The sequence below is a fragment of the Pygoscelis adeliae genome, unplaced genomic scaffold, assembly GCF_000699105.1.
Source record: "Pygoscelis adeliae isolate BGI_AS28 unplaced genomic scaffold, ASM69910v1 Scaffold167, whole genome shotgun sequence".
Taxonomy (NCBI): Eukaryota; Metazoa; Chordata; class Aves; order Sphenisciformes; family Spheniscidae; genus Pygoscelis; species Pygoscelis adeliae.
The window spans coordinates 1107038-1119122 of NW_008825428.1; the positions used below are offsets into that span (position 1 = coordinate 1107038).

General features: G+C 39.1%; 1 protein-coding gene across 1 annotated transcript in view; it reads left to right on the forward strand.

Moving 5' to 3' along the window:
* The window catches only part of SORBS2 (sorbin and SH3 domain containing 2), a 147081-nt gene that overhangs the window by 58736 nt on the left and 76260 nt on the right, over nucleotides 1-12085 (forward strand). The window contains exons 3-4 of the mRNA XM_009330659.1: nucleotides 4132-4181; nucleotides 11940-12032. Coding sequence (XP_009328934.1) covers nucleotides 4172-4181; nucleotides 11940-12032 — 103 coding nt within the window. The 5' untranslated portion in view covers nucleotides 4132-4171. The remainder of the gene's footprint in view (nucleotides 1-4131; nucleotides 4182-11939; nucleotides 12033-12085) is intronic.

Below are 12085 nucleotides of genomic sequence, written 5' to 3' on the forward strand. Positions count from 1 at the left end.
GAGCGCCCCTGCCGAGAAGGACTTGGGCGTACTGGTGGATGAAAAGGTGGACATGAGCCAGCAATATGCGCTCGCAGCCCAGAAGGCCAATTGTATCCTGGGCTGCATCAACAGAAGTGTGGCCAGCAGGTCGAGGGAGGGGATTCTGCCCCTCTGCTCTGCTCTGCTGAGACCCCACCTGGAGTACTGCGTCCAGCTCTGGAGCCCTCAGCATAAGACATGGACCTGTTGGAGCGGGTCCAGAAGAGGGTCACGAAAATGATCAGGGGGATGGAACACCTCTCCTCTGAAGAAAGGCTGAGAGAGTTGGGGTTGTTCAGCCTAGAGAAGAGAAGGCTTCGGGGAGACCTTATTGCAGCCTATCAGTACTTAAAGAGAGCTTATAAAAAAGATGGCAGCAAACTTTTTAGCAGGGCCTGTTGCAACAGGACAAGGGGGGGTGCCCTCAAACTAAAGGGGGATAGATTTAAACTAGATATAAGGAAGAAATTTGTTACGCTGAGGGTGGTGAAACACTGGAACAGGTTTCCTAGGGAGGTGGTGGATGCCCCATCCCTGGAAACATTCAAGGTCAGGTTGGATGGGGCTTTGAGCAACCTGATCTAGTTGAAGATGTCCCTGCCCACAGCAGGGGGTGTTGGACTGGATGACCTTTAGAGGTCCCTTCCAACCCAAACTATTCTACGATTCTATGATTAACTTAATTCTTTGAATGAGGTGCAAGCAGGTAATAGCATGTTAGTACTCATTTAGGCTTTGATTCACGAAGTACTTGCTCACATTTATTTAGCTGATGTTTGGTTGGATGTTAGAGTTCCTACCTTACGGCTGTAGGTGCTCTAACATCTGATCAACAATGGAATGGAACCTCTAACAGTAAAGACACGCATCTTGTATTCATGAATAAACTGTGGGCGGGGAAAACTTTCTTGACTTCCCACTAACCCTTTTTATAGCTCCATATAAATGTGGAACAGAAGGGGTGACAGAATGGCTCCCTGCAGCACCCCACACTTCACAACTTATCAGGAACAGAAGAAGCGATCACAACTAGCTATCAGGGTCTCTTGGAGAAAATAGAGCAGGTGTCAATGAGATTCCCACAAGTCTTTTCAGTAGCCTCTCTCAATGCAAAGTATTGCTGAGCTGAGGTCATCTTTTTAGTGTTATCAAGAAATACAGCGAGTTATCAGGAATTAACACAGCAATATATATTACGTATTTAGTGAAACTAAATGGCAATGGTAACTGCATCTGTATTCAATCTGACAGACCCATATTTGTGCATTAGCGCAGTCATTCATTTCCTGCTGCGCTACCTCTGCCAGATGAAGCCAACTGTAGAAGAATGCCATGAAGGTTAATCCTGGATCTCCCTCTGCAAAAGTTAGGCATGCTACTGTGGCTAAACTTACTGTTCTTTCACCTCAGCATCTAAGATCAGGTGTGAGCTTAGTAGAAAACCTGCTTGATCTAGGTGACTGAACAGCAGTCTCTGATTTTGCAAACTCATGCATTCCAGTAGCACTTTGTGCCTGCACAGTAATTACAGGCATTCCTTCTGTCACAGCGTTAGCTGTCTAAGAGCTGAGTATATCTAAGCTGATCACTGGGCGTCCTTTTTGGCAGTGAAGAGTGTCTGGTGCTTCCAGTGGAACATTCATCTCGCCTCTGTCAGGGGTCTATATTAGAGCTATTTACAAACCCATTCACAAAGAACAATTTTCAGGAGGCAATGAAGTAGGAACAGAAGTACAAAGCAAAAAAAGCCCTTTGCTCCCCCCTTCCCCACACCCCCTCTCCTCTCACTTTCTTGAAGTAAGAATCTTAAAGACTGCTTGAAACAATGCTGAGTAAAATGCTTTCAGGCATATGGCTGTTAAGTTCATTGCATTCATTTGGATCTATTGCCAGTGTCATTAAGTATTTGAATGCTACTTCAGCTCCTTAGAAGCAGAGAATTCCAAATTATTTTAGTAATAAATGCAAGGCCTACTGTTTGCATGAGTGCGATTTATATTGTCTTATTTACATGCATACTTTTCACGTATGCGAGACTAATTTGTTCCTCAGCAAAATGAGATTAATGTGGAAATGTTAATGATTTGTATACAATCCCTCGCTGAGTGTCAGCAATGCAGCCTAAGCTGTTCAGATAGAAAAACTCTTAGGAGGAAAAAGCTGTAGTGCTAGAATTGAGTGTTGTCTGTTAAAGCCTGAGTAAGAGTTAAGCACGCTTTATGTAAATATATCGAAGCCACCTGCTAGAAATCATTTTGGCTCTGCAATGTTCCAAGAGTTCTGTACTTGTTGGGTCTGAAAATAAATATCATCTTGCATTTCATAGCTTGTGTGTGGTACCATCAGTGATTCAGTTGCAAGCTAAAAGAAGGCTTGAAAATGGTGTCTCCTCTAGCAGCCTGAAAACACTGTAGAAATTTGAGGCTTTAAGAATATTCTGTAGCTGTTATAGAAATCCAAAATTTCAGTCAAAGACAATTTATCAAAAAAAAGAATAAAATAGAATTAGCCTTAATTTTTAAAAGATCTTTTAGAAATTCTCAGAGGTAGTTTGCTGATAGCCGCAACATAAAAAGAATGTAACAAAACTTTATTCACTGCCACATACCTATTTCCATAGTTCTCAAGAAGTTTGTCATGCATCTTTTTTGTCACAAAACTGACTGAATAGTAGCAGCAGAGTTTAGACAGTTTCTGAAAAACAGTAAGTTTTTCAAGCAGTGGAGAATCTGGCCTCATTAAGAATAGAAGAGAATACAGCAATATACATGTTACCTCAGATGTACAGTTAATTCAGGGTTCCTATTGAGTTGAGCTGGAATTCTGTTTCAATATTTTGTTTACTTGTATTAATTATTATCTTGAATCTCCCATTATAAAAAGGGTCCCTCATGCATACCTTCCAACTTACTCCAACATAGTCAGGCAGTTTATATTTTGAATTTATTTTTTGAAGCTGTATTACATTAAAAATTCTGATTTTTCCCTTTGTTTTATCCTGAAGTTGGTGTGGGAACAGTGCAGAGGGAGAATGACTTTTTTTAGTCCTCAGTATTTTGGCCTCCAGTGTGTCTGCCCACTCAGTAAAGTAAATGATAGTGAGCAGCATATATGTAACGATACAGCTGAGATTGGCCAGTATGTAGAATGCCATTGGAAATCTCATCTGCATTTGTCTTTTTATCTCTAAGAGAGCCTGAATAGAAAAGGTATTAAAGCTCCTGATCCTAAGATAAAGCTGTGACATAAACTGGCAGTAGATGGAAAACATTATCTAGTTTGTCCTGTGACATACCATCAGTAGGTTAAAGTTGCCTTTTAATGTAGGATGTCATGCTTTTTCTACAGTTGTAGTTTGGTTTTGTAGGGTTTTACTATTTGTTTGTTTGTAAGTACTGTATAGAGTTGGGATATGTAAATAAAGAGATTCAACCTTTGCGTGCATTTTACATTATTTTGGTGCAAATTATTACCTTTAAAAAGCACATTGATGTATAGTGACTTGATTCCCTACCTATTGACTCCATTGGGAGTTTTGAAATGGATTCCTGTGGATGCCAAGACACATGCCCTGATTCTGTGCATAGCAATACAGCGAGCAATATTAAGTGTGTCAGCGTTGTCTGTAGAGACACATTAAATCACTGGATGAAAACAGCCACATGTCCTGCTTATAAACCATTAAAAAAGACCTGGTAACTTTGGCTGCTTAAAAAATATTCAAAGAGACCTACTCTTTATATCTTTCAGTTTGCACAAAGGAGTGAATAAAGCTTATAAGCAGCCTTTAAAAATATTTCCCCATTCCTTTATGGGAGTAATTTTTAGTTCATAGTTTCAAGACCAAAAGTCAATCACTAGTTTTTTATCCCAGAGCAAATGTTTACAACAGAGATACTAAACATTTGAAAATAGAGTAGCTTATAATGGAAGCGACGGCTCATCTTTAACTTTGGAAGGGCACGCAGTACCAATTTAATTAAAGCTGTGTTAAAATAGGACTGTCATTTGTATCACAGTGATTCTCCACCCCTCTGAGAAGTCCTGCTGCCATTTTGTACCACACATTCTTGTCTTGTGCAAATTAATAGATCGTTTTATTTTCCGCAGGAAATCTGAAGACTTTTATAGCAAATCCTCCAGTGTCAAAATGAACACAGGTATGCTGCTTCTGTGAGATTTTTCTTTACTCTTATGTGTTGTTTAGTAAGCAGACAAGGTCCCAAATTTATTTAAATTTTCATTAACAAATTGTACTTTAGTTGGCACTGAACTCAAATTAAGCAAGATATTTTAATAGTATGTCTGCTTGTGTGCCTTTGTATTCCATATATAAAATTTACATACATGTTTTTCTATGTATGGATATATATGGATATGTGAAATATACATGCATGTTTAGCTTTCTGTGCTTAAGTATCAGTTTTGTAAGTGTATGTTTTATGTAAAAATACGTAGTATGAGAAGATAACAGCTATGGAAAAGTGGTGTTAAAGCATCACATTTTCCTAAGAAAATGCACATGCTTTAAAAATGCTTTGTTTTCATTCTCTACCGTCATTAAATTAAGGGGCATATAAATACCACCCTGTATTATTAGCTACACTTGCACAATCAGATGAGGATAACTATTTTGTACTTATAGGGATTTGTATTTTCTCTCAAGTTGCTGTGATAGATGTATTGACCAAATGAAGTACTCTGTAGGAAGTTATCTTCATGATCTGTGACAACGTACTAATATTTGCTCCTGAATCATTGAAGTCAATAGACTGTGCTGCTGGGTTTTACTGGAAATGGGAATAGGCCTCCCGAAAGCCGACTGATGAAATCCTGGCCTCACTCATGTCAGGTGTAAATTTTCAGTTGCAGTCAACTCTTTATACTCCAGGGGTGAAGTGTCTGGTTTGCAGACTAACTGTGGCACAAGGATAGACACATCCATCCTTTCCAAACCAGTTGGTTTTATCATTGACCATAGTGCTGCACCACGACAACTGATATGACAACTTGAAATAAGCAGAATGTGTTATGTGGGACCTGAGGACCTGAACTCCCTTTGAAGCCAGTTTGGGTGTTTCAGCAGCACGCTCTAAATTGAAGGGATTAGCTTTTCCGTGGTATAGGCTGCCATTATCCAGGCCACTGTATTGATCAGGCTTCCTGCCTTCTCGTTGTCTCAGACAATGGCTGGAACTCAGTAGAACCAGGTTCTTAGACAGATTTTTTTAATACAAAGTTAAAATATATTGGCTCACTTGAAACCACTACATTTGTGAATATAATAAGCAGGAGAAATGAAATTTATCAGTTGAGTTCATGTTCTTTTTCCCAAAGTTTTGGTGGTTCTTAATTATTTTACAGACGCTAACCAGGGTGGTGTGTTTTTCATTTATGGAAATACTATTTGAAATTTGTCCTATTCTCTTGCATTTTTAGTGAAGACATCTTTCCTAAACATGTCAGTCTGTATAATTAAGGTAGTACTGGAATACTGCTTGCTTCATAGAACTGTAATTTCAGAAGTAACTCAGCTAATCATCATACATTTGACTGTGATTACATTGTGTGTTGCAATCACATGAGTTAAAATCATATTATAGATGTCATTTTATAGCTTCTACTTTGAAAAATGTGGATAGTGTCAGAGCGGTAAATTGCCAGTTTGTGCTACTGCAGCTCTGAAGTATGACTTTGTTCTATGTTGTACTAAGATTTTTCACATAAGCTAGAAATTCTCAAGAGAAATAGACGTAAGATTTAAGTAATCTATGTGGCTGAATGACTTCTATTGGGGATTGGGAGCCTTCTGATCACACAGGAGCCTTGAAAACCGACTTAAAAAACCTGAACACACTGAAATCCTTTCCAGTTATCTAAGGATATCATGATTGTAAGCTGAACTTTAATCTACTCTGCACTCAGACAGTGAAAACATTTTTCATCTTGTGCATGTTTGATATTAATGTGCATGTTACCAGCTGCACTAAAAGGAGGTATTGACAAAAAATGTGGTATTTCCTATCAGGCCTATTAATGGAGATTGTTTCCTGACTGTAAAAAAAGATAAAATCCAATGAGTAGGGTGGAAAAGTGAACATCTTGCACCTATCTGTTGATAAAGCATCACTTTACTAAGGAAGAGAGTGACTGAGGTCAAAGCTGTTCTGCATGGTGTTCTGGTCTAGTAGTTTCTTTTTTTTTTTTTTTACACTGTCTCCAAACATAAAATGAGTGCTGCAGTTCTTTCGTTTCTTCATATATATATATTTCACTGCTTTATAACAGCAATTTGTGCATGATGCGATTGGAGGTTATCAGATACTATTGGTTTGCCACTAGTTTGTTTTAAAAATATGCATTTCATTAATTACTCCTACAGATAAATGAGCGCTCTAGTTCGATGCCAGTAACTGCTGAAGTGGCAAAGCAGCATATACACAGCTTTAAAAAGAAAAAGTAAATCTGCTGCTTAGAGTGGGCTCCTCTAATCCAGTGTTCCCTGTGGCTGCAGACTTGGCAGTCTGTCCCAGCGAACCCTGCAGAAGATATTTTTGTCTACAGAGAAAATGTTTTTAAGAGCTTTGGTTTTCAATACTCTACCATATATGGGAGGGATTTTTTAGCATTTGATGTTAATTCTGTACCACATGTTAGGAAGGAATATTCAACGGCATAAGGCAATGAAACATTCACAAAAGCAAAGAAATAGACGTAAGGTATAGGGGAGGTTTTCAGAAGGACCAAAGGTACTTTGGCTCATAGTTCCTTTTGGTGTTCAAATGCTGTCATAATTTAAAAATAATAGTCTAATAGAATGTGTGCCTTTTTAAACCCAGACTAAGCAATCATCAACAGAATAATATTTTAAACTTTATATAGGGGTTTTTATCAACAAGTCTTCAAGTACTTTACAGATTTGATGAGCAACATTAACCTGGTAAGAGATTTTGAGAAACTAAATCACAGAAAACCTGAGCTACCCATGAAGCTCACATCAGATTAAAACGCAGGATAAATGTACTTATTGTTCATACTATATATGTGCATGCATAGATGATGTTGGGGGAGAGGTAACTGCATTGAGGAATAATGAATGGATACAAGTTAATATGCTAAAACAGATTCTTAGTGTCCATCCGTAAAAATTTTGGCTGAGTTTCACACAGATAATTCTTGGTAAATGCATCTAATTTAAAAATTATTAAACAAGTTAGCTCTTTGCAGTAGATGAAGCACATGAAGAACAGCCAAGAGTGAAAAAGTATGCAGTTCTGGAAGACTGCAAATATTTTGTGTCTGTTAAAATTATTAATGGAAGTCATCACATGCACTAATCTCTTACATTTTGTCTGGGAGACAAGAATAGAAATTCTTGGGTCCCTGCAGAGTTCCTGAATAGATTGTGAAGCCACTTTTAGATCATTAAAGCAAATTAGGTGGGCTCGAGTGTTTCAGGCATTCTGAAAAAAATTTACTTTTTTAATCATTATTTGTTGTAATTTAGCAGCATCAAAGAACCAAATAATAGTAGATTTGCCTGTGTAGTCAATGTTATGTTATGTTATGTTACGTTATGTTATGTTATGTTAGTTAGGTTATGTGATAAAAGCTCATCTGTCAAAGGCCCATCTCCACAGGAGAAACAGTAGCAGGAGGGGAAGCCCAAATAATAGCCTGCCCTGCCAGGCTGCTCCCAGGCCCATCACAGGAGCCATCAAAGGCCCATCTCCACAAGCCTAGAGGAGCACAAGGGCAGACAGGAACCCAAATTAAGGACTCCCAAGGAACGAAGGGAGGCTCAAGGGCCTCCCTTGTCCAGGCCCCTCCCAGGACTGTCTCAGGAGAGCCTCAGCCCTGGGGTCCAGGCATGGAATGAGTGGCAGACTCAATGTCTGAGCCCAGTTGCTGGAAGGATCCACCTTGTACGTGCGTGCATATATATTCTCACTAGCAGAACTTCGTCCTGCTCAGCCAGAGCAGGGAGGGGGATGAGGCCATTGTGCCATCTGTGTTAGTGTGAGTGGTCTGAGCATCTGTGATCTGTGTGGCCAACCATGTATGTATGTGGTGTATACGTGTCCTGTTGTGCATGTGTCTGCTGGGAGCACATCTCCAGACTCACTGCTGGTTGGATCTGGGGACATGGAGAGGCAGCAGCTTTGTCTGTCTTGGACTGTTGGATCCAGCACTATATATTTGCCTCAGAAAGTCAGAATGCAAATAGTAAGAATCCCTGGTCTAAAGACTTCTAAACTTGAATTCACTGTGCAGACACAGGGGAAGATGGTACCATTCACAAGTACAGTGGATAGAATAATGATCAGCAAACATGATGTTTGGGTGCCATTTTTCTTGTCTTTCAGCTGTAAGAGCTTATCAAAAATTTCCTGCCCCCTGGATGCTCTCTCTCACCTCTTCACAAGAGGTCACCATCCTTTCATCTTTGCCGACTTGGTTTATGCCACTGGTTTTACTGACTTTCTGAAACAGTCTTTTAAAAAAAAAAAAAACCACCCCACGTTCCTAAGTGAAAGTGGTGGTGTTTTGAATTGGCTCCATTCTGCTTTGGAGCAGGACCTGACCAATAGACTATTTGTCAAATAGAGATACAGCTTACTTAGGGTGATGCTGTCTGTAGTGGCAGCAGTTGTTGGGATTGTGGATTTAGGGGGAGAGGGTTAAAGTTCTTATTTGTGGAGAGAAACAGAATTAAGGGAGGGAGAGAGAAAGAAGTGAGGAAAGGTGAGGAATAGACAAAGGCTGAAAAGAAAAATTGTAGGAGGGGAGTTGGCAAAGGGAGAGGAGCTGAATGGTGATCTAACAAGAGGAAGAGAGCATCCAGAGCCCCACCGTGGAGACAGTTAGGATACATACGCAAATACACACATCCTCCTAGCTGGAAGGCAAGGCACCACCTTGCCTGTCTTCTCCAGTCAGTGGGTGGCTCTTTCTTTTTCTCTCTTTAAAGGTAAGTCTGCAGCATTGATCCTAGCATTCAGTTCATCCCTACATGGCCCTTGCTCTGCAAGATACTGTCAGAAACATGTCTTACCAGATAATCCTTACCTCCCCTTTCTCCTTCATTCATTTCTGCAGTACCTGCTAAGGATGCTTATTTGTCTTTTCCTGATTTGAAGGGAGTATGCAGGGCTTGCAAAAGAATGTCTAGGCACAAACCGCGCTAAGTCATGATTTGAGCTGGACTTGCATTTTAGGCAGCTGTTTTGATTGTGAATTATTGCCCAACTTCATATTTTATTATTGCCTGCAGACCTTAGATGATCAGGTCTCCTTTGCTTCAACGTTAAAACAATACCTAGGAGGACAGGACTCTCACTCCTGAAGAATTTGTCATGTCAAAAGCATAGAGAATTGTGCTTATGTGTATACATATTTGCACACATTTCATTTTTTTTATATATGCATACATTTTGTATAGTTTCACACATCCTCATTTGTTCCTTGAGTAACAGCTGTGCAATATTAATTGCTTATAGTTTGCAAGTGAAATGAGCAGATGATCATTAATTCAGCCTCCCTTACTGTTTTTGAATTCTCTGCTCGCTAGACTTTGAGCTTTTTGGTGTTATTTGGACTTCAAGAATCTGGGTGAATATAGTTAGTATTTGCTGGAAATTCAGTGGAGCTATGAAAAAGGAATACAGGCTGGAATAAGTCTCGAAGTTCAACTGTGTAAGGCCGTGCAGATAAGGGAAGCAGTTTGAAAACTGCCTCTTTTGAGGCAGCGTGCAGATTCTTCTGATCCTCATTCAGATATGATGCCCTTGACTTAATGGGAACCTGGCCTGAACAAAGATGGGAAAATGGAGTCCATAATGCATAAATATGTGCTTGCCCACACACGTTTGTATTTTATTAGAAATTTTGCACAACTCAATATGGTATATTTGTGTGGTTATGTCTTAATTGAGTGCTCATTGACTCTCATCAGTTTGTACAGATACTGAGAATGTTATTGCAGTTACAGACTTGCGTATGGGCTTCTATATATAGGGGTAAATGTTGTATGCATATATGTTTATAGTCAGTTACAACATCTGTTTTAGTTATCTTGTATGAAGCTATGTCCAACACTTTGCTAGATAATGGGTCCACTAAGTATAAAACTGACTCAGTTCAGTTACATTAAAAATTAATTTGAAGCAGAATTTATTGAAGTTACAATGATGAAATATTTGTAGTCAGTTTTCTCATTGTCTTCCTTTCCTCCCACTTCAATTTCTCTATCCTGAAATTCAGGAAGGTAGCTCTTGAAAAAGTACAAATAAAGCATCACTTTGAATAAAAGATGTGACCGTGTAACAAAATTGTTTGCCTGTTAGCTTGTATTACTCAAATAAAGTATGCTGCCAATACTCAGATAAGAACAGAACCTCAATATCAACACATCATCAAATCTCCTTGGAATTACTTCTGGTGTTTGTCGGGGGGGGGCGAGGGAATACAAGAATGGAAAATGTGATTTTAATTACCATTGCCATTCTATATTTATGCAAGCAAACTAAAACAAATGTGCAGATTTGATAGCCATTGTCTTTGTTTCACATGTACAACACCAATAATTAATTGCGGGTAACGTATTGCTTTTGACTATTGCTGACTGAAATCATTTGGCCTTTTGCCTTGAGACTTGGAATTGGCAATGAGTTTCTGGAACCGCTTACACCTGCGGCCGTGGCTGTGATGTTTGCCAGCGTTAACAACTACTTAATGCGTATCCTGCAAGACCTGTGGCCAGAGGGCTCTGCTATTTTGGGGGAATATTGGAATGAGCAAAGAAATACCAGGAGCTCACTTCTTTTGCAGACGTGTGTTAAAGATGTCTCTGTGGCTCAAATTGCTGCTATCATAGGAAATACTTTCTACTAATAGGTGGCAGGGCGTCCTTGAGCATAATTTTATAAAACTCCCTGTCATAGGACACAGACGTAAAAACCGTTAGGGCCTCTATGGTAGTTGTGGTTCTTCTTGGCTTCAGTGGGGCCCTGTATGAAATTTCAGTAATATCAAAATAATTACTATATTGAAGAGCAGAAAAATATTCTAGTTAAATATAATCAGGAGGAATATTTATTAATTTGCTTTTACAATTATGATAGACTTGCTAAAAAGCTAAGTTGTGGGAAAGCTACCTTCTAATAATAACAAAATATTTATAAAACAGAATGACAGCTCCAAGTGAGAGAGGAGCAGAGAGTAAGGAAACAAAGGAGTCATGCAAGATCCAGAAGAAAGGTTTTTTCCATTCCTGGTTGTTCAGAGGGATTTCAGATTTCTAGTCATTCCCTTGGGACGTTATTGGGTTCCAGACATGCATTTTTTTATCTTCCATTAGATAAAGAAGAAAAGGGGGAGGCAGAACAAGGACGTTCCACCAAAACAACAAAAAAATTATGTCATCCTTAGTAATATTGTTTCTTGAGCTTAAAGGATCCAAAAGACTGAACAAAAGCACTTTGTGAGCTGATCAAACATAAGCTTAGTTTATGAATGGTGCCTTTCTAATGCATACAATGAAATGATTTTACAGTGCAGATTATTGATTAATATTACTCTGGAATGCTTAATCCTTCATCTTGATTACTTGTTTGTTTTTACTAATTAGCTATAATTAAGCAGTCTTTCAGGTAACAGGATGTATATGTTCCCTAGTGGATTAAGTATTAAATATTGCTTTCTTTACTTATTTTCTGTGAGGTTTATTGTTGTTTAAAGCTTGTGAAATTTTATGTATTCTGCTGATCTGCAAAACTTGCAAATTTACACATTCCTGCAGCAGTTCCCTAACTGCATGCTTATTTTCATGTATGTTTGGCGTATCTCACACTGTGATATGTTGCATGTGCTTGCTCCCTTTGTCTGGGGCTGCTGTCTGTATTGTTTTGTGCTTCCAGATAGCGGTGGGTGTGCTCGCAAACGTGCTGCAATGTCTGTCACATTAACAGCTGTGAAGAGAGTTCAGAGTTCTCCAAACCTACTGGCCTCAGGTATAACCGCTAACCAGTGAGATACTACTCCTGAATGGCTTTTCTGTAGTGTT